Source organism: Mercenaria mercenaria, chromosome 1, assembly GCF_021730395.1.
Source record: "Mercenaria mercenaria strain notata chromosome 1, MADL_Memer_1, whole genome shotgun sequence".
In the NCBI taxonomy this organism is placed as follows: Eukaryota; Metazoa; Mollusca; class Bivalvia; order Venerida; family Veneridae; genus Mercenaria; species Mercenaria mercenaria.
The window spans coordinates 103683953-103707977 of record NC_069361.1 but is presented as its reverse complement, the minus strand read 5'-3'; the positions used below and the strand labels follow the sequence as shown (position 1 = coordinate 103707977).

At 38.3% G+C, this 24025-nt stretch overlaps 1 protein-coding gene across 4 annotated transcripts in view; it reads right to left on the bottom strand.

Moving 5' to 3' along the window:
* Window positions 1-24025, bottom strand: part of LOC123528107 (uncharacterized) — a 63226-nt gene that overhangs the window by 13882 nt on the left and 25319 nt on the right. For 3 of the 4 annotated variants that reach the window (XM_053519357.1, XM_053519348.1, XM_053519361.1), the window contains 6 exons: window positions 14192-14332; window positions 12523-12630; window positions 7322-7494; window positions 4682-4815; window positions 3624-3986; window positions 3149-3166 (listed from right to left, as the gene is read on the bottom strand). In XM_053519357.1, coding sequence (XP_053375332.1) covers window positions 3149-3166; window positions 3624-3986; window positions 4682-4815; window positions 7322-7494; window positions 12523-12630; window positions 14192-14332 — 937 coding nt within the window. The remainder of the gene's footprint in view (window positions 1-3148; window positions 3167-3623; window positions 3987-4681; window positions 4816-7321; window positions 7495-12522; window positions 12631-14191; window positions 14333-24025) is intronic. The other variant, XM_053519353.1, reaches the window with a different exon arrangement.

Genomic DNA, 24025 nt, shown 5'->3' with positions numbered 1-24025 from the left:
TCTATTTTTAGACCTACTGACCTAGTTTTGACCGCACATGACCCTGTTTCAAACTTGACCTAGATATCATCAAGATGAACATTCAGACCAACTTTCATGAAGATCCATTGAAAAATATGGCCTTTAGAGAGGTCACAAGGTTTTTCTATTATTTGACCTACTGACCTAGTTTTTGACCGCATGTGACCCACTTTCGAACTTGACCTAGATATCATCAAGATGAACATTCAGACTAGGGCTGGGTATCGCCTTGAAAAAAATACCGCGGTATGCCACGTTTTTTCCTTATTACCGCGGTATATACCACCGTTTTTATCGTAAGACTAACAGCTAAGGTAGTGGTCATAAAAATATTGAAAAACTCTCAGAAATACTTATTTTATTATATAGCAACAACGAAGACTAGTTACTTGACTAGAATTAAAGAAAGAAATACACTGGAATACTAACTTGACTTGTGACTATAGATTAATGACCCTTAGTATTTTTTACCAGCGTGTATTCGTCGGAAGACGCCATATTGTTTTAGGGAAGCACTGGGTCACATGTATATAGGTCGCGCTTGTTTGAAGTTCGATTCGTGCACCCGTTTGATAAACCAGTAACGTTTACAAATAGTATTAAGGCTTCATCAAATCGTTTTCAAACAAAAAATAATAAATTTCGACTCAAACTTTTCCATACTATTTATTTCTTTTTGAATACATGCAAGTACATGCCGGGATATTTTAAACTATCATCATTTAAAACAAGAAGTTGTGACTCGCCGAACTTACAAGACTCAAAGTCAAAACAAGTGCGCCCATGACGTCACCCATCTATATGGAATAATCTGGAGGTTTTCCGAGGCTTTGATTAGGGATCACGTGGTCGATCATACATGTTTTGCTGTACCATTGGGTGGTTATTTTTGGAAACTAATAATAGTAGCATGGGGATTCCAGAGATATAAATCGGAAAATCATGCATGGTGTCAATTGCTGTTACGTAAGGCTACATAGACAATGTAAATTAAAAATAAGCAGAAGTAGGGATAATGTTGATAAAATACCGGTATTTCCCGAATGTACAGCGGTATCGTACCACTGGAAGATTGTACCACGGTTACCGGTATACCGGAAATACCGCGCATCTCTAATTCAGACCAACTTTCATACAGATCCCATGGAAAATATGGCCTCTAGAGAGGTCACAAGGTTTTTCTATTATTTGACCTACTGACCTAGTTTTTGAAGGCACGTGACCCACTTTCGAACTTGACTTAGATATCATCAAGGTGAACATTCTGACCAATTTTCATGAAGATTTCATGAAATATATGGCCTCTAGAGAGGTCACAAGGTTTTTCTATTTTTAGACCTACTGACCTAGTTCTTGACAGCACGTGACCCAGTTTCAAACTTGACCTAGATATCATCAAGATGAACATTCAGACCAACTTTCATACAGATCCCATGAAAAATATGACCTTTAGAGAGGTCACAAGGTTTTTCTATTATTTGACCTACTGACCTAGTTTTTGATGGCACGTGACCCAGTTTCGAACTTGACCTAGATATCATCAAGGTGAACGTTTAGACCAATTTTCATGAAGATCTTGTGAAATATATGGCCTCTAGAAAGGTCACAAGGTTTTTCTATTTTTAGACCTACTGACCTAGTTTTTGACTGCACGTGACCCAGTTTCAAACTTGACCTAGATATCATCAAGATGAACATTCAGGCCAACTTTCATACAGATCCCATGAAAAATATGGCCTTTAGAGAGGTCACAAGGTTTTTCTATTATTTGACCTACTGACCTAGTTTTTGAAGGCACGTGACCCAGTTTCAAACTTGACCTAGATATCATCAAGGTGAGCGTTCTGACCAATTTTCATGAAGATCTTGTGAAATATATGGCTTCTAGAGAGGTCACAAGGTTTTTCTATTTTTAGACCTACTGACCTAGTTTTTGAAGGCACGTGACCCAGTTTTGATCTTAATCTAGATATCATCAAGGTGAACATTCTGACCAATTTTCATGAAGATCCATTGAAAATTATGGCCTCTAGAGAGGTCACAAGGTTTTTCTATTTTTAGACCTACTGACCAAGTTTTTGATGGCACGTGACCCCGTTTCGAACTTGACCTAGACATCATCAAGGTGAACATTCTGACCAAATTTCATAAAGATCCCATGAAAAATGTGACCTCTAGAGTGGTCACAAGCAAAAGTTGACGGACGGACGGACGACGGACACCGCGCAATCACAAAAGCTCACCTTGTCACTTTGTGACAGGTGGGCTAAAAAATCAGAGTTATGGGGATAGTTTCTCCTGATGTATACTTAGATAGTAATTAACTATTTCAAGTTTCAAGTCAATAGCTTTGATAGTAAAAAGAGACATCTGACTTTATCAAAAACTTGGCGTGTGCAATAGCTCTACTTTTTCTCAGAAAAGTCGAGCTGAAAACGGTGGAGTGATACGAAAATCTGATTTTACAATACCAAGTGTTTCTGCACTATTTCACTTTAAATCAAAGTATTTTCCATTACAATTATACCCTGTGTAAATATACAACACTGTTCACAGACATTACATACATCATTCTCAGTGTTTAACATGCACACACAGCAAATCAATGAACAACTGTAATTCAAGATACATGATGTGCATATGCAAAGCCATTGTCTGTACATAGACATGATGAAAATAATACACATCAATCTTCAAAGCCAAGATGCTCATACAATAATCAATGAGATGAAAGCTGTTTCATACTGCAAAACAACATGCAATTATTATGAAGAATGTACTACTGCATTTTGAAACAAAAAAGCTTAATAGGCAAACACCACAGGGACTTGTAGCATTATAAGACATAGTGCAAGTCTTCAGGTACTAATTATTCATCCAAAACTTTTATGTTAACTTTTTATAACTGAACTAAATTCCTAAAGTAATCCAAATATTTGTAAATTTTAAATAACACTATATTCCTAAAATATTCCAAATACTATATAAATTTTAAATAACAATGAAATATAATTCATCCACAAGTCCCTATGAAATGTCAAAGACCTTAGATAAAGTGCTAGAACAAAATACATTCATAAGAAAAAGCTAACACAAACACATTCACACACATGTAAACAATACATGCCTATATAGAGATACTTGTCTGAAATAAAATTAGCATACTCCATCAAAATTTGTACATAGTCATTTAACTTGTGTACCTTACTCTATTAATTTTCTCTAATATCAACGCATAATAAGGTTTTCTAAAAAGTTCAAGAAAGTATGGTCTGATTAATCTATTTAAATTAGGCTAAAATTTCTAAAAGATGCTAAGAAACAAAGTTATATCTATAAGCTGTTCCAAAGCAATTAAGGTAGTATTAATGCACTATACATGTATACACAAGAATGCATTTACAACTGGACCCTAAAAAGAGCTAAAATACAAAATGTAGTTTGTTATCATTCACGACCTTTTCTTCTTCTTCTTTTTGAGAGATTTACAAACATGATAATGTTCAACAATAGAATTAATCATTGAATGCAAAATAATAAATCTATTTTCATGAAGTAGACAAAATTTGTAAAAAGAAAAAACAGCAACATTTTTTCATTACCTGTATCATCATACGTATTCTTTCTCAGATGTGTTAGTATCTTTGACATATCTTTCTTCACTGCAGATTTTGGCATCCCCTGTTTGCTAGCTGTTCCAGGCCTTGAACCCTGCAATGACCCTGATGTTGGCCTTGACCTTTGACCTGATGGAGGTCGGTCTCTTTTCTCTATAATCGGTATCTCTCCGGTGACCTTCATCACATCATCTTCAGTCATCTTAGTTGTTTGACGAGTGTCAAGATGTGACATTGTGGGCAAGTCAGTAGATGGTGAGGGAGTCTGCGCTTTACTAAAAGTGACTGTTCTTTCTACTAAAACTGATTCATCTACAGTCGGTGTATCTACAGTCGGTGTCTCAAACTCTGTAATACAATACAGTAATCTTGTGTTTCAAGGCTGGGATCATAATTTTGATCTTCAACAATTGTAAGTTATCTTTTATCTTACTATATACAAAATTCGTCAAGTGTTCTAATAGATCATCTTTCAAAGAATATTTTTTCTTGCATACAGTTGACAAACAGTATCTTTAGACAACTGAATTCCACCTGAGTCATGTTTTATAGCTTTTAACAGGTAAGTGTTCATGCAAAATACATGTATGCTGTTTTAGACAGTTCTATATACTACAGAGAAAAATATGGTAAATAAATGGACAAGTACTATGAAATTCCAGTAAGGTGATTTTGTTTAGTTTTTCTGGGTTTAACATCATACCAGCACAATTACAGATCATGTGAAAACTTTCCAGATTTCATTATGAAGGAAGACCGTAGGTGCCCCTCCAGGGATAATTTCAGTTTGGCAGAACCACCAACCTTTGGTAAGCCAGCTGGATGGCTTCCCCACATGAAAGAATTGTACACCCCAAGCTACGTCTTGAAACCACAACAGTGAAGGGCAATTCATCTGAAGTCAGCAACTAAAACTACACATCCACGATGGCCCATCCAGGAAAGTAAGCCCTTTATGAAAGTCTTGCATTCAAAACTAAATCAACAGCTTTTTCTTATCTCAGTAATAAACTACAGTTTATACACTTTTTGACAATATATACCTGTTTGTATGACAGTATCAGCATCCGGTCCCATTAATTCTTCGAGCTCAGCAAATACATCGTCCCTGTCATCCGACTGTTCAGATTCAGATATCACAGATCTTGGAGGTTCTACTGGCTTTGGTTTGTGTAACCTATATTTGTGTAGCAATTATCATGCACTGTTAATGTAATGAACTACCCTTGCTCTGGTGAACAAGAACTTGTCAAACTCTGCTTTATACTCTCAAGCTGATACTTATTCAGTTTTCTAAACCTCGACAAATACAAGGGCCATAGATCCAGAGCAACAAAAACTTCCTATCTGGATTCAGAACTTGGCCATGCTGATATGCCCATAAACTGGTGAACATTGGGTAATAACTGCTTTAGTTATTAAGTGAACACTAATTGTACCCCCCGACAACAAAGTTGTAAGGGGGGGGGGGGGTATACTGGTTTCAGGTTTTCTGTCTGTCTGTCTGTTCGTAGACACAATCTTGTGCGCACCATCTCTCCTCATCCCCTTGACACAATTTAATGAAACTTCACACAGGTGATCAGTAACAACAGTAGCTCTGCATGGGGCATGTTAGGTTCTTTCAGAAAAAAAAATTGCAGAGTTACGGAACTTTGTTTTTTGTTACTTTACTATATACATAGACACAATCTTGTGCGCACCATCTCTCCTCATCCCCTTGACACAATTTAATGAAACTTCATACAAGTGATCAGTAACAACAATAGTTGTGCATGGGCATGTTAGGTTCTTTCAGAAAATAATTTGTAGAGTTACGGGACTTTGTTTTTGTTACTATACTATATACATAGACACAATCTTGTGGCACCATCTCTCCTCATCCCCTTGACACACTTTAATGAAACTTCACACAAGTGGTCAGTAACAACAGTAGTTGTGCATGGGGCATGTTAGGTTCTTTCAACAACAAAAATTGCAGTGTTATGGGACTTTGTTTCTTGTTTACATACTATGTACATACAGTCTGCATATGCAATCTTGTGCGCGCCTAATCTTCCAAACTCTTGCACACAATTTAATGAAACTTCACACAAGTGATCAGTACCAACCCTTGTTGTGCATGGTGCATGTTAAGTTCTTTTAGATAAATATTCTGCATAGTTATGGGACTTTGTTTTTTGTTACTATACTGTATACATACAGTCTATATACATACAGTCCACATAATTATGCAATCTTGTGTGCGTCAAATTGCAATGTACTGTGTCAGTGCATGCGGGGGGTACATTCATCGCCTTTAGTGATAGCTCTAGTTTTTATAATTCTAAGTGGTTAACTAGAATGTGTCTGTAGGACACAGGGTGTGCCCCTACTGGTACATTTGTCACAAATAAGGGGCAATAATTCAAATGTTTGCAGTCTAAAGCGGGTTTAGCCTCAACAAACGTTTTATGAAAAGTATTAATTATTTTAGGCCAGTTACTTTTTGAGCTATGAGCATCACAAACAAAAAATCCACTATTTTGCCTATTTCAAGTGCCATAACTCTGTAATAAGCACTAAGATTCTCAAGAAAAATACCAAGTGTGCAAGATCACATCATGATAAAGACTCAAGCAAGGTTTCATGAATTTACATCAAATACTTTTTGAGCTAGGCACTTAATTAGGTGAAAATGTGCATTTTTGACTATTTCAGGGGCCATAATTTTAAAAATAGGGGGTGTAGCCAGCCAAAAAATAAGAGGTGCCCAAGTTTATATCATGATAAAGACTCATGCAAGTTTCTATCCATTTATATCATATACGTTTGAGCTAGGTGTGTCACAAGGTAAAAATGTGCATTTGGAAATAGGGGGCGGACCCAGATGAAAAATAGGAGGTGCGCAAGTTCATATCATGATTAAGACTCATGCAAGGTTTCATGAATCTATATAAAATACATTTTGAGCTAGGCGTGTCACAAGGTGAAAATGTGGATTTTTGACTATTTCAGGGGCCATAACTCTGGAAATAGGGGGTGAAGCCAGACGAAAAAATAGGAGGTGCGCAAGTGCATATCACGATAAAGACTCATGCAAGGTTTCATGAATTTATATCAAATACCTTTTGAGCTAGGCATGTCACGAACTTTGGACAGATGCACAGACGGATGGATGCATGGACAAGACAAAATCTATATGCACCAGCCACTCATGGGGGGGGGCACAAAAAAGTCAAAACTCATGGTCCTCTTAGACAATCCAGCTGGATATTAAATTTTTCCAAGATATTATGCCCATAAACACTCTGACATTGGATTAGAACTGCTCCAGTTATAGAGCAGACACTTTCAATTTTAAAAACTTTTAGTTATTCAGCTGTTACTCCAGAGACATAATGAGGATCCAGTAGGTTATCAGACCTGACCGAGATATTATACCCATTATTATGACCAAGTTCGGTGAACATTAGATAACTACACAAGTTAGGGAGAGGACAACAAGTGTAGTGAATGCCATCCATCTACCACAGGTGACCACATACATCCTGTTTAACGGGTATATGAAAATTAACAAACATTCTTTTATAAAGCTGATTTTCTTGCAGAATGACAAACATTAATTTTCAACACAGAAGTAACATAAAATGGTACATGCATTCACTTTTCTTTTGACACAAGTACTGATAATATAAACTTACATTCCAACAGACAGTTTTGGTGCTTCATCTATATCTTTATTCTGTTTGGCTTTGATGATGTTTTGCCGTCTTTGGTAATCTCGTTTAAACATAGTGGTACGAAAACTGTTGCCCGGTATATTCTGCTCCCTACCAGATGGAGGTCTGGGAACCAGTCCTGCCTGCGACAGTAACTGAAAAATAGAAATGGACAGGTTCAAATCTCAACATGCATTATATGCATATGGATACATGTAGGAAACCTTGCTACAAGTGTCCAATCAGAAGTTTAGCTATATGTAAATGTACAAATTCTCGCATACATAGATTCTGTTCAAATTTCCATGTGCAGAATTTTGACATCTCAGGCACTTAGTGGAATATAACCTCTATTTGGTACTGTCTTTGTGGCTGCCATTGGTGACGACCCTACTGCATGTCCAGTTCATTTTTTAATTTAAACAAGGCAGTCTGAAAGACAGCTAAATCCCCCGCCACTGCTATGGATAGTTAAAGGGTAAAACTTTTAGCTGTGACCTTGACATTGAACTGACATGGCTGACTCATGAATTCTGCACAACGTCTTGATGAGGTGATCATTTGACCAAAGTTTCATGAAAATCCTTCAAGGGGTTTAGGAGATACAGAGCTGAAACCTTTGACCTTCAGTTGTGACCTTGACCTTGAGTTGACATGGCTGACTCATGAGTTGTTGATGAGGTGATCATTTGACCCAAGTTTGATGAAAATCCTTCAAGGGGTTAAGGAGATACAGAGTGGACACCAAATGGAAGGCTCAAACCTTCAACCCTTAGTTGTGACCTTGACCTTGAGCTGGCATGGCTGACTCATAATTTCTGCACATCGTTCTGATGAGGTAATCATTTGACCCAAGTTTTATAAAATTCCTTCAAGGGGTTTAGGAGATATAGAGTGGACACGAAATGGAAGGCTCAAACCTTTGACCTTCAGTTGTGACCTTGACCTTGAGCCGACATGGCTGACTCATAAGGTCTGCACATCGCCTTGATGAGGTGATAGTTTGACCCAAGTTTGATGAAAATCCTTCAAGGGGTTTAGGAGATATAGAGCGGACACAAAATGGAAGGTTCAAACCTTTGACCCTAAGTTGTGAGCTTGACCTTGAGCCGGCATGACTGACTCATGGGTTCTGCACATCGTCTTGAAGAGGTTATCATTTGACCCAAGTTTTATAAAATTCCTTCAAGGGGTTTAAGAGATAGAGAGCGGACACAAAATGGAAGGCTCAAACCTTTGACCTTGAGTTGTGACCTTGACCTTGAGCCGGCATGGCTGACTCATGGGTTCTGCACATCGTCTTGATGAGGTGATCATTTGACCCAAGTTTTATAAAATTCCTTCAAGGGGTATAGGAGATATAGAGCGGACACAAAATGGCAGGCTCAAACCTTTGACCTCGAGTTGTGACCTTGACCTTGAACCGACAAGGCTGACTCATGAGCTCTGCACATCGTCTTGACGAGGTGATCATTTGACCCAAGTTTCATGAAAATCCTTCAAGGGGTTTAGGAGATATGGACTGGACACGATTTTGTTACGGACGGAAGGAAGGACGGACAGACGGACGGAAGGACGGACGCAGACCATTCCTATAATCCCTCCGCCACGGCGGGGGATTAAAAATCAAACTATACCCAAATAGAAAATGTAAACAATTTACTATGCAATAAATTTCAAATTGCAAGTTTCGCATGTATTCCAAGAGAAACCTGATTACCAGTATATTGTAATAAAATTTGGCATCTACAGTAAGTTACAAACTGTTCTATGAGCTTTACATATAAAAGAAGCAAGTACCGTATTTTCCCTAAGTCTTGGGACACCCTAAATCTTGGAACACCCCTAAAATCTGGAAAAATAATTATTTTTCTTGTCCCTAAATTTTTGGACATGTATTTTCTCAGCGTATTTTTCGTCCCTAAGTGTTGGGACTATGGTTGTGTACTGATTCAAGATGTAACTCAAATACCATTATTATACATTGTATGGTGTTGTATCGATCAAAATATCAAATAATTACAAGAGAATTTATAAGAACCAAAGACTATTTTTTAACATTTTCTCGTCGTGTTTTCACTTGATATTCCTTGACAGTAAAGTGTTTTTTTACCATACCAGTTACGTGCTGTATTTTTTTTCTGCAGCCAGGAAGTCCGTTTTCCGTTAGTTATTTATTTTTGTTTACCACTGACTGGAATTTACCCGCGAATCGTACAGATATCAAAACGTCATGTCAGTAATTTTCCATTCCACGAGCACGTGGGACCTATCGTAATGTCTAACTTACAACGCCGTTACTTTTGTTTATCCAAACGTATACAAAAAACGGGCGTCACACATTCATTTTTTTATTTTATCGCTTCAGATTTTCAACGCCGATTGAGAAGTAATATAGTCAGAATTCTGTAATGATTTTAAAAAAGGTATCGGCAGAAATGTTGGCAAAATTCTATAAAAACGGTCGAATTTTCATAAAGTTACTTGCAAAATTTCAAACAGCGCAATCCTAAATACTTATTTCTTTTTAAAACTATAGGCATAAAATTCAGACTTTTGACCAGAAAGTACAAAACAACAGAATAGAAAAATCTTAAATAATGAAAAAGCGGCAGCAATTTAAAAATATGAAGTAAAACGATTTTTGGAAAACGGATTTCTGTTACGTGACCTCGTGAACGTAAATAGAAAATGCGGTTAAAAAAACAAAAACAAGAGGGCCATGATGGCCCTATATCGCTCACCTGTTATTATTGCACTTGAGGACAAGAAGGTCCTCAGAAAAAATATCTAAGTCCAAAGGACAGGAACAACAAAGGGAAGAAATTAAACCAAAAAGAAAAAAAAAATCTTACAAGGTACAGATATGTCAAAATACACCTAAAAATTGGAGGTACCATCCATGTTGTACCACAGAAAAGTGGTCTCGGGTTTTCCCTACGGCCAATAATAAATAAAAAAGTTACTAAAAACAAGCTATTTAGTAACGTAAAAGGGAAGTAATTAAAAATACAAAATGATTGTAAGTTAACAAAAGAAGGATCTGCCAAATAAATCTTTTGACATAAATGATCATTCAGATCAGTATCTTCATTAGTTATGGAGATATACCCATTTGAATTTGAAATAAAGGGACGTAATTTGACATAAAATCAGTCCATAGTTATCTACCCTCATTGGCTCAGTCCAACTAATGACAATAATGAAATTTCAAATAAGTCCTATAAGTACTTACTGATATAAATTCATTTTGATTACAATCAGGGGAGGTAATCAGATATAAAATAACTCTGGAACTTACGAATGGATCTGATTTGTCATGGAATCAAAAAATTATTGTTGTTGAAGATATTTTGGAAGTTTGTATCAAATAAAACCATAAATGAAGTCTCTATACGGCTGCAAAAGCCAAAATAGCCAATTTTGGACCTTTAAGGGGCCATAACTCTGGAACCCATGAAGGAATCTGGCCAGTTCAAGAAAGGAACCAAGATCTTATGGTGATACAAGTTTTGTGCAAGTTTGGTTAAAATCAAATCATAAATGAAGCTGCTATTGTGCAGACAAGGTCAAAATAGCTAATTTTGGCCCTTTCAGGGGCCATAACTCTGGAATCCATTAAGGGATCTGGCCGGTTCAAGAAAGGAACCAAGATCTTATGGTGGCACAAGTTTTGTGCAAGTTTGATTAAATTCAAATCATAAATGAAGCTGCTATTGTGCAGACAAGGTCAAAATAGCTAATTCTGACCCTTTCAGGGGCCATAACTCTGGAACCCATAATGGAATCTGGCCAGTTCAAGAAAGGAACCAAGATCATATGGTGATACAAGTTGTGTGCAAGTTTGGTTAAAATAAAATCATAAATGAAGCTGCTATTGTGCAGACAAGGTCAAAATAGCTAGTTCTGGTCCTATCAGGGGCCATAACTCTGGAACCCATAATGGAAACTGACCAGTTCAAGAAAGGAACCAAGATCTTATGGTGATACAAGTTGTGTGCCAGTTTGGTAAAAATCAAATCGTAAATAAACTGCAATTGTGCAGACAAGGTCAAAACAGCTAATTTTGGCCCTTTCAGGGGCCATAACTCTGAAACCTATAATGGGATCTGGCCAGTTCAAGAAAGGAACCGAGATCTTATGGTGATACAAGTTGTGTACAAGTTTGGTAAAATAAAATCATAAATGAAACCATTATCGTGCAGACAAGAAATTGTTGACGCACGGACGCACAAGACGGACGGACACACGGACGGACTGACGATGGATGAAGGGTGATCACAAAAGCTCACCTTGTCACTATGTGACAGGTGAGATAAAAAAACAATAATAATGTCGTTGCGTTTTTTTAAAATAAGTTTTGAATGAATCTTTGTACATGTACATGTATTTTTTGACTAGACACTTTATAATAAGATATTCTTCTCAAACCATTTTGTAATTTCCTTGAGGGCAAATAGGTCCCAGAGGTAAGATATCCACTATTACAGTTTGACACGTTTACCTGTCAGTTTATAAAGGATACTGCACATTTGCTTTAACAAATTAAAACAGAAGCTTTTTTTTATTGATTTTTACAACACTAGATCTACTTCTCAGCACTTTAAAGAACCGAGGCGCGGTACGATCAAACAGTGATGTGCAACATGGCGCGAAAACATGACGTAATGCCATGAAAATCTCGGGGAAACTATACTGCTTTGATCTCCACTTCTAATGTCATGATACCGACACACTTCTTTTAGCTCTTTGAGGGGGTGTTAATTGATGATGAAAACAAGGCCACTGTGTTTAGGAATAGAATAATTACCGATAATCGTTAACATTTTTTTTCGCTTTCAACACGGGTGGGTGGAGGATGTTACCCGATGATGATTGTTGTGTCCATATTTTTGGGACACTTTTCAAAATAATTATTTTTCGGGAAATAAGTCTTGGGACAGTGAAAAAAATAATTATTTTATGCTGTCTCAACACTTAGGTAAAATACGGTAATACTCAGTGGACTAATTTTCATGATGTCACGACTATGTAAATCCCAATTCCTTTCATTTCATATTGAAGCTTTGAAATCCACCAAATTCACATCCCCGTGAAATAGCCGTTTTAGCCTAAAACATGGAATATAGTACCAATGAAATTAAATGAAGTGATATCACAGTATTTACTAAATATTGTTTTACCTTTTCCTGTGAATGTGTAACAGGAGCGCTAGTGCCCTTTTTCTTCTCAATTCCTTCTCTACCTGGAGCTGGTATTTTACGCATCATTGGATTGACCATCCTCAGCACCTGTACATAGATTCATTAATATCATTCTTGTTTATTTTACTTCTGTTGAAGAACAAGTTTCCACAAAAGAACATACCACATAACAATGCCTGATGACTTGTTTTTGATATTGCTATGAAAAAGTTGGTAAAATTCCTCCTCCCCGCCCCTCATCCCCATGAAAAACAAGAGCACCGCCTTGCGGGTGCTGACGCTCATCTGATTTTTTTTGTGTAATAGAAATATTGTCCTACCCATGATTTTCTAAGTCTAAAAAGGGCCATCATTCTTGCAAAAAGCAGTATAGAGTTATGTTTCTTGATGTACAGTGTCCACTTATGATGGTGAAACACTGTTGCAAGTTTCAAAGCAATAGCTTTGACAGTTTATGAGAAAAGTTGACTTAAACATAATACTCAACCAAGAAAATGATTTTCTAAGTCCAAAAGGGGCAATAATTATTGCAAAAAGCAGGATGGAATTATGTTGCGTGCTGTACCGGGTCAGCTTATGATGATGAACAAGTGTTGCAAGTTTCAAAGCAAAAGCTTTGATAGTTTAAGAGAAAAAGTTGACCTAAACATAAAACTTAACCAAGAAATCTGATATTTTCTAAGTCCAAAAGGGGCCATAAATCTTGCAAAAAGCAGGACGGAGTTTTGTTTCTTGCTGTACAGGGTCAACTTATGATGGTGAACAAGTGTTGCAAGTTTTAAAGCAATAGCTTTGATCGTTTAGGATAAAAGCTGACCTAAACATAAAACTTAACCAAGAAAACTGATTTTCTAAGTCCAAAAGGGGCAATAAATCTTGCAAAAAGTAAGATGAAGTTATGTTTCTTGATGTACAGGGTCTGCTTATGATGGTGAACAAGTATTCCAAGTTTCAAAGCAATAGCTTTGATAGTTTAGGAGAAAAGTTGACCTAAACATAAAACTTAACCAAGAAATCTGATATTTTCTAAGTACAAAAGGGGCCATAAATCTTGCAAAAAGCAAGACGGAGTTATGTTTCTTGCTATACAGGGTCAGCTTATGATGGTGAACAAGTATTCCAAGTTTCAAAGCAATAGCTTTGATAGATTAGGAGAAAAGCTGACCTAAACAAAAAACTTAACCAGGCAACGCCGACGCTGACAACCGCTCAAGTGATGACAATAACTCATTATTTTTGTTCAAAAAATCAGATGAGCTAAAAAGAAGTACTCAAGCCTGTTACTATTTAACTAAACAAATGAATTAAGTGATATATATATATATATATATATATAGCTACTCATCATCATTTAAAGCCATTCTAGCTTGACTGATTATGGAAGATAAATTTAAACATTTCTCATATTATTTTTTTTAAAACTTTTAAGCCAAAAGTATCAAAAGTTGGATGTTTTTATAAATTAAAGAACAAAGCTGCAATTTTTTTTTTACTATTTAACTACACCTGACAAATGATCTACAAGTGTAAGACATTCTTACAAGCCTATGATTTCTGCACTGCTTTATTCTATTATCAGTAACTTCTTAGAATCTAGTAACTTTTTTACAAGATGTATACTGCAGACAGAAAAGATGTGCTACTATACCTGTGAGTTTGCTGGTCTATCTATTAATCTTGACATCAGCATTTCTGCCTTACTTTTTGGATCACCATTACCTAGCTTTACCCTCATCTCTTCTACTGTTTTAGATCTTTCTAATGGTATTGTACCAGGAAAATTCACAGCCTTAATAGAGATAACAGTTCTTATGATCTATCAACTCATATCTGTATCTTTCATTGAGAAAAGCCAGTTTGCTATACACAAAGCCACTAATTTATTAACTTTTGTATAAGACTGAACAAATTAAAGGCGGTCTTTTGTTTAACAATCATATGTTAACTTGTTATTGTATACACTGAATTTAACATAAAAAGGAAATTTAAAAATAAAACGAAATCTCGTGAGATTATTTGAATTGGGCGCAATTTTGAATAGGATAAGGTCCATAATGGCAACATAGTTGTGTTGTTGATAGATATAACAATTCAGCAAGGACTTTTAGCAGTTCTTAAACAGAAAAGAGTTTTAAACATTATAAATAGCTAAATGAAGTGTTTTTTTTTGTTAAAATCGAGGAACAGACTTTGATAAATACGCTGAAAAATTGTTTTTCATGAGTTTTCATGACCCTTGTGAACAAGCCTATATGGTACCCTTATGGGCTATATCTGGGCTTGGTCTGGACAAATGTATCTTGTTTGTCCAAAGTCTAAAAAGCATTTCATTATACTTTCATGACATGTTAATACCCTTTTTCTTGTTCTGTACAAATCTATCTCTCAATTGCGTGTAAATGCTTGCATTTATATCATGATATTTGGCAAATAGTCATAATTGTTATAGACATGAGCTCAGACTGACATTACTTTTTTTCCACTTTACAGAATGCCTTTCTAAAGAATATGTGATGAAGTGTGTTGAAGGTGCAACAGATCAAGAGAATAAAACCGTCCATAGTGTTACGGAAGTGACTACATGGGCAGCTACAATGTTACGAAACCTACCATTATCGATAGCCCATAAGGGACCTATAAGTAACCCAGTTCCAAACACCACAAGGGACCCATATAGATAGCCCATGTGGGGCCCATACAGATTGCTCACATAGGTCTCCTGTGGGTCTCAAATCAGACCAATATGGGTCCTATATTGAAGCCCATGTGGGACTCATGCCAATCCCATTTGCAAATCCCATGTAAGCCACGTATGGGCTGCCCATGTGGGCCCCATATAGAAAACAATAAGGGGCCCTTATGTGTCCCATATATTTTCCTAGCTGGGTTGGGATGGTTTGAAGGAGGTGGAAAGTTAGCTGCCAGGGTCTTAACTCATTGGAATGCTTTAGAGGAGGTGAAAAGTTAGCTGCCAGGACCTTAACTGATTGGGATGTTTTGGAGGAGATGGAAAGCATGCTGCCAGGGTCTTTACTGATTGGGATGGTTTGGAGGAGGTGGAAAGTTAGCTGCTAGGGTCTTTAATGATTGGGGTGGTTTAGAGGAGTCGTAAAGTAAGCTGCCTGGATCTTAACTGCTTGGGATGTTTTAGAGGAAATGGAAAGTATACTGCCAAGTTCTTCACTGATAGGGATGGTTTGGAGGTGGTGGAAAGTTAGCTTACTGGGGTTTTACTGATTGGGATGTTTACGAGGAAATCAAAAGTAAGATACCAGGGTTTTAAATGATTGGGATGGTTTAAAGGAGACGGAAACTCAGCTGCCAGGGTCTTTACTGATTGGGATGCCTTGGAAAAGGTTGAAGGTTAGCTGCCAGGGTCTTTACTGATCAGGATGTTTTGGAGCAGATGGAAAGTTTGCTGCCAGGGTCTTTACTGATTGAGATGGTTTGGAGGAGTCGGAAAACTAGCCGCCAGGGTCTTCACTGATCTTTCAGAGGAGATTGAAAGTATGCAGTGTCTTTACTAATTGGGATGGTTTGGAGGAGGTGAAAAGTTAGCTGCCAGGGTTTTTACTGATTTGGACGGTTTAGAGGAGACAGAAGGTATGCTGCCAGCATCTTTATTGATTGGGATGGTTTGGATGAGGTGGAAAGTTAGCTGCCAGGCTCTATACTGATTAGGAAGTTTTGGAGGAGATGCCATGTATGCTGCCAGGGTCTTTACTGATTGGGATGGTTTGGAGGAGATGAAAAGTATGCTGCCAGGGTCTTTACTAATTGGGATGGTTTGGAGGAGATGGAAAGTAAGCTGTCAGGGTCTTTACTAACTGGGATGGTTTGGAGGAGATGGAAAGTAAGCTGCCAGGGTCTTTACTAATTGGGATGGTTCGGAAGAGGTGGAAAGTAAGCTGCCCGGGTCTTTACTAATTCGGATGGTTTGGAGGAGGTGGAAAGTTAGCTGCCAGGGTCTTTACTAACTGGGATGGTTTGGAGGAAGTGGAAAGTAAGCTGTCAGGGTCTTTACTAATTGGAAGAGGTGGAAAGTGAGCTACCAGGATCTTTACTGATTGGGCTGTTTAGGAGGAGGTGGAAAGTTAGCTGCCAGTGTCTTTACTAGAGATAGACCCTAACATTTTCATTGACAGAAATACATTAAATAAAGTCTAGAAATTGATTTCCAAGTCCTTGAAATTAACAAAAATGATTTCACAATTGTGCAATGTATGATAGTTTTGCTAATATCAATAACAGAAATTTTAATATTTAATTCAAAGTTGTGATCCGCAAAGAATGTCAACTCTTGCCTTGGGCTAGTACTTTAAAGCAGAGATATCTATTAGTTTACTTCCCTTGCAATTACACAATAGAGAAGAAAACGAAAACGGTTTAAGACACAATATTATACATTTTTGCACAACAAAATCGTTTAGGATTTATTAATATGTGTTTGATTTACCCCTGAATCACTGGTTCCTATGATTTTGTCAACTTACTTATGGTAAAAATTAACTTTTAACAGGCCGATAATAAAATGAAATACCAGTAAGTATTTTATAGTGCAGATAATACAGTTTTGCTTGTATCAAAATGTCACAATAGAAGCACTTTTGTAATACAGAACACCTGGTAGGATTAGTAAAGGTGCAATTATATTGATCTCTTTTTCCTATGCCTATCTTTACTCATTGGGATGGTTTGGAGGAGGTGGAAAGTTAGCTGCCAGGGTCTTTGCTGATTGGGATGTTTTAGAGATGGAAAGTGTGCTGCCAGGATCTTTACTGAAAGGGATGGTTTGGAGGAGGTGGAAAGTAAGCTGCCAGGATTTTAACTGATTGGGATGTTTTAAAGGAAATGGAAAGTTAGCTGCCAGGATCTTTACTGATTGGGATGTTTTGGAGGAGATGGAAGTATGCTGACAGGGTCATTACTGATTTGGGATGGTTTTAGGTGGAAGGTATGCTGCCAGGGTCTTTACTGATTGGGATGGTATGGAGGAGTCAGAAAATTAGCTACAAGGGTCTTAACTAATTGGGATGTTTTAGAGGAGATTGAAAGTATGTTGCCAGGGTCTTTACTGATTGTGATGGTTTGGAGGAGGTGGAAAGTTAGCTGCCAGGGTCTTTACTAATTGGGGTGTTTAAGAGAACATGGAAAATATACTGCCAGGGTCTTTACTGATTGGGATGGTTTGGAGGAGATGGTAATATGCTGCCAGGGTCTTAAATCATGGGGATGTTTTAGAGGAGGCCAGAATCTTATTCAGATGGTTTGGAGGAGGTGGAAAGTTAGCTGCCAGGGTCTTTACTGATTGGGATGGTTTCAAGGTGGACAGTAACCGGCCAGGGTCTTTACTGATTGCAATGTTTTGGAAAAGAAGAGAAGTAAGCTTCCAGGGTCTTCACTGATTGGGATGTTTTGGAGAAGGAAAGTATGCTGCCAGGGTCTTTACTGATTGGGATGGTTTGGAGGAAAAGGGATCAAGGCTGCCAAGGTTTTAAATGATTGGGAAGTTTTGGAGGAGATGCAAAGTAACCTTCCAGGATCTTTACTAATTGGGATGGTTTGGAGGAGGTGGAAAGTAAGCTGCCACGGTCTTTACTGATTGGGATGGTTTGGAGGAGATGAAAAGTATGCTGCCAGGGTCTTTACTAATTAGGATGGTTTGGAGGAGGTGGAAAGTAAGCTGTCAGGGTCTTTACTGATTGGGATGGTTTGGAGGAGGTGGAAAGTATGCTGCCTGGGTCTTTACTAAATGGGATGGTTTGGAGGAGGTGGAAAGTTAGCTGCCAGGGCCTTTACTAACTGGGATGGTTTAGAGGAGATGGAAAGTAAGCTGCCAAGGTCTTTACTGATTGGGATGGTTTGGAGGAAATGGAAAGTATGCTGCCAGGGTCTTTACTAATTGGGATGGTTTGGAGGTGGAAAGTATGCTGCCCGGGTCTTTACTGATTGGGATGGTTTGGAGGAGATGGAAAGTATGCTGCCAGTGTCTTTACTAATTCGGATGGTTTGGAAGAGGTGGAAAGTATGCTGCCGGGTATTTACTGATTGAGATGGTTTGGAGGAGATGGAAAGTATGCTGCCAGGGCCTTTACTAATTGGGATGATTTGGAGGAGATGGAAAGTAAGCTGCCAGGGTCTTTACTAATTGGGATGGTAGAGGAGGTGGAAAGTTAGCTACCAGGGTCTTTACTAATTGGGATGGTAGAGGAGGTGGAAAGTTAGCTACCACGGTCTTTACTGATTGGGCTGTTTAGGAGGTGGAAAGTAAGCTGCCAGTGTCTTTACTGATTGGGATGGTAGAGGAGGTGGAAAGTTAGCTACCAGGGTCTTTACTAATTGGGATGGTAGAGGAGGTGGAAAGTAAGCTGCCAGGGTCTTTACTGAGAGGAGGTGGAAAGTTAGCTACCAGTGTCTTTACTGATTGGGCTGTTTAGGAGGTGGAAAGTAAGCTGCCAGTGTCTTTACTGATTGGGATGGTAGAGGAGGTGGAAAGTTAGCTACCAGGGTCTTTACTAATTGGGATGGTAGAGGAGGTGGAAAGTAAGCTGCCAGGGTCTTTACTGATTGGGATGGTAGAGGAGGTGGAAAGTTAGCTACAAGGGTCTTTACTAATTGGGATGGTAGAGGAGGTGGAAAGTAAGCTGCCAGGGTCTTTACTGATTGGGATGGTAGAGGAGGTGGAAAGTTAGCTACCAGGGTCTTTACTAATTGGGATGGTAGAGGAGATGGAAAGTTAGCTGCCAGGGTCTTTACTAATTGGGATGGTAGAGGAGGTGGAAAGTTAGCTACAAGGGTCTTTACTGATTGGACTGTTTAGGAGGTGGAAAGTAAGCTGCCAGTGTCTTTACTGATTGGGATGGTTTGGAGGAAGTGGAAATTTAGCTTCCAGGGTATTTGCTGATTGGGATGTTTTAGAGATGGAAAGTATGCTGCCAGGATCTTTACTGAAAGGGATGGTTTGGAGGAGGTGGAAAGTAAGCTGCCAGGGTCTTTACCGATTGGGATGGTTTGGAGGAGATGAAAAGTATGCTGCCAGGGTCTTCACTAATTGGGATGGTTTGGAGGAGTTGGAAAGTTAGCTGCCAGGGTCTTTACTGATTGGGGTGGTTTGGAGGAGATGGAAAGTATGCTGCCAGGGTCTTTACTAATTGGGATGGTTTGAAGGAGATGGAAAGTTAGCTGTCAGTGTCTTCACTAATTGGGATGGTTTGGAGGAGGTGGAAAGTAAGCTGCCAGGGTCTTTACTGATTAGGATGGTATTGAGAAGGTGGAAAGCTAGCTACCAGGGCTTTTACTGATTGAGCTGTTTAGGAGGAGGTGGGAAGTTAGCTGCCAGTGTCTTTACTAATTGGGATGGTTTGGAGGAGGTGGAAATTAAGCTGGCAGTGTCTTTACTGATTGGGATGGTTTGGAGGAGGTAGAGAGTAAGCTGCCAGTGTATACTGATTGAGATGGTTTGGAGGAAGTGGAAAGTTAGCTGCCAGTGTCTTTACTCATAGGGATGGTTTGGAGGAGGTGGAAAGTTAGCTGCCAGGGTCTTTACTGATTGGGATGTTTTAGAAATGGAAAGTATGCTGCAAGGACCTTTACTGAATGGTATGGTTTGGAGGAGGTGGAAAGTAAGCTGCCAGGATTTTTACTGATTGGGATGTTTTAGAGGAAATGGAAAGTATGCTGCCAGGGTATTAACTGATTAGGATGGTCTAGAGGAGATGGAAATTATGCTGCCAGCGTCTTTACCAACTGGATGGTTTGGAGGAGGTGGAAAGTTAGCTGCCTAGGTCTTAACTGATTGGGATGTTTTAGAGGAAGTGGAAAGTCAGCTGCCAGGATCTTTACTGATTGGGATGTTTTGGACGAGATGGAAAATATGCTGCCAGGGTCATTACTGATTTGGGATGGTTTTAGGTGGAAAGTATTCTGCCAGGGTCTTTACTGATTGGGATGGTTTGGAGGAGTCAGAAAGTTTGCTCCAAGGGTCTTATCTAATTGGGATGTTTTAGAGGAGATTGAAAGTATGCTGCCTGGGTCTTTACTGATTAGGTTGATTTGGAAGAGATTGAAAGTTAGCTGCCAGAGTCTTTACTGGTTGGGAAATTTTAGAGGAGATGGAAAGTATGTTGCCAGGGTCTTTACTGATTGGGATGGTTTGGAGTTGGTGGAAATTTAGCTGCCAGGGTCTTTACTAATTGGGGTGTTTTAGAGAACATGGAAAATATACTGCCAGGGTCTTTACTGATTGGGATGGTTTGGAGAAGATGGAAAGTATGCTGACAGGGTCTTACATCATAGGGATGTTTTAGAGGCCAGGATCTTTACTGGTTTAGATGGTTTGAAGGAGGTGGAAAGTAAGCTGCCAGGGTCTTTACTGATTGGGATGGTTTTGAGGATGTGGACAGTAACCGGCCAGGGTCTTTACTGATTGCAATGTTTTGGAAAAGAAGAGAAGTAAGCTGCCAGGGTCTTCACTGATTGGGATGTTTTGGAGAAGGAAAGTATGCTGCCAGGGTCTTTACTGATTGGAATGTTTTGGAGGAGAAGGGATCGAGGCTATCAAGGTTGTTAACTGATTGGGACGGTTTGGAGGAGAAGGAAAGAACACAGCCAGGGTCTATACCGATTGGAATGATTTGGAGGAGGAGAAAAGTAAACTGCCAGTGTCTTTACTGATTGGAATCTTTTGGAATACAAAAGTAAGCTTGAATTGTATACATTTTTGGGGGAAAGATATCCTGCAAGGTTTTTTACTGACTTGGATATGTTGGGAGTGAAGAAAAGTTAGCTGCCAGCACCTTTACTGATTGGGATGTTTTGGAAAAGAAGAAAAGCAAGCTGCAAGGGTCAATGTTGATTGTAACATTTTCAAGGAAAAAAGTACACTGTCAGGGACTGACTGGGATGCTTTGGAGAAAGTAAGCTGCCAGGGGATTTACTTATTGGAATGTTTTAGAGGAAAAGCTGCCAGGATCTAAACTAACTGGTGCATTTTCGGGGAAAAGATATCCTGCTAAGGAATTTAATAACTGGGATATAGTGGGAGGGAAGATAAGTAAGCTGCCAGTGTCTTTATTGATTGGGATACATTGGAGGAAGAGAAAAGTAAGAGAAGACAAGTACACAGCCTGGTCTTCACTGATTGGGATGTTTGTGGGGAGAAGGAAAGTACACTGCCAGGATCTTTACTGATATGGATATTTTGGAGGGAGAGGAAAATACACTGGCAGGGTCTTTACCGATTGGGAAGTTCTGGAGAAGAAAAGTAGGCTGCAAAGGTCTTTACTAACTGGGATGCTTTGGAAGAGATGAAAAGTATGCTGCCAGGGTCTTTACTAATAGGGATGCTTTTGAGGAGAAAAAAAAAGTATGCTGCAAGGGTCTTTACTGGGCAAGGTCTATAGTGATTGGGATGTTTTGGAGGTGAAGAAAAGTATGCTGCCAGGGTATTTACTGATAAGGACATTTGCGAGGCAAAGAAAAGCTCACTGCTAGGGTCATTACTAATTACGATGTTTTGAAGGAGAAGACAAATATGCTATCAAGGTAAATATTAATTTGGATGTTTTGGTGCAGAAGAATAGTAAGCTGCCAGGATCTTTACTGATTGGGATGTTTTGGGGGAGTATGTAAGGAGGCTGTCAGGGTATCCACTTTCAAGTTTTGCTGTGCATTTAATCTGAGGACGATGCTTTTTTTTAAGATTGCTCTTTCTACCAGATCTTTGTCCTTGCTTCTTTAAATTATATTATGTCATTTCATCTGCATAATGACATGAGTGGTCACCATTGCCACAACACAGATTCTCTGTCAATTATACTAGGATTTTCAAATGCAATATGACATTTCTGGCAACTTTTGCCGTAACACAGATTCCTAGTCAAATATATTAGAACTTCTCAATTGCAAAATGACATTAAAGGCAACTTTTGCCATAACACAGATTCCTAGTCAAGTATATTAGAACTTCTCAATTGCAAAATGACATTAATTTGAACAATTTTGATAGAGGACCACTAGATGATGAAACATGCCAAATATCAAGGCTCTACATCTTGAGGTTTTGGACAAGAAGATTTTTAAAGTTTTTCCTTTTGGTTGCCATGGCAACCAGAGTTCTACATGAATGCTGTTCTTTGTACAATTTTGAAAGGGGGCCACCCAAGGATCATTCCTGTGAACTTTGGTGTAATTCTGCCCAATGGTTTTCTAGAAGATTATTTTAGAAAATGTTGATGGACTCACAACACATGTCTCACGACGGACACTGAGCAATTACAAAAGCTCACCATGAGCCTTTGGCTCAGTTGAGCAAAAAAGGCAAAGAATAAGTCCAATTGAATGCAACTTATTTTGTTGTTCAAGCATAATTTCAGTGTTAAAAAAATTCATTAGAAACAATATAATTTTAGTATGTGTATTGTATAAGTTTATACCATGATTTATCCAATACCATATGAACCACACTTTTTAGTACAATGAATTAAACCTTAACAATTTTACAAAAACAGAATTCTACCCTGACCATTTTCATACTGACACATTCCTTCTTCACACACGTAAATAACACTTACTGTGGTACAATGATATATGTACATGAAATGCAGTTGCTGCCACCAGCGTAGCTTAAACAAGAATTAACTTTCAAACAAGAGGGTCATGATGACCTGAGTAATATGAGCCACATATTTAAAATGGCACACTGATGCTAAAATATTAGATAGTAGGTCAGTTGGTAACATTTATGGTCACTGAAAGTCAGTTTTAAGATTGGTGTGCAAAACTGTACATCATCCAAATTTCAAAGCTGTACCTTAAAAAAAAAGAGGACCATGATGGTCCTGAAGTGCTCACCTCTTCCCACATGACCCAGTTTTGAGTACGACGTCGTTTTTTCTATTATTTGACATAGTGACCTAGTTTTTGAGCTCATGTGACCCAGTTTTGAACATGACCTAGATATTATCAAGATAAAAATTCTGACAAATTTTCATGAAGATCCATTGAAAAATATGGTCTCTAGAGAGGTCACAAGGTTTTTCTATTATTTGACCTCTTGACCTAGTTTTCGAAGGTACGTGACCCTGTTTTGAACTTTACCTAGATATCATCAAGGTGAACATTCTCACTAATTTTCATGAAGATCTCATGAAAAATATGGCCTCTAGAGAGGTCACAAGGTTTTTCTATTTTTATACCTACTGGCCTAGTTTTTGACCGCACGTGACCCAGTTTCGAAACTGACCTAGATATCATCAAGGTTAACATTCAGATCAATTTTCATGAAGATCCATTGAAAAATATGGCCTCTAGAGAAGTCAAAAGATTTTAATAATTTTAGACCTACTGACCTAGTTTTTGACCGCAGTTGACCCAGTTTCAAACTTGACCTAGATATCATCAAGATGAACATTCAGACCAACTTTCATACAGATCCCATGAAAAGTATGGCCTCTAGAGAGGTCACAAGGTTTTTTTATTATTT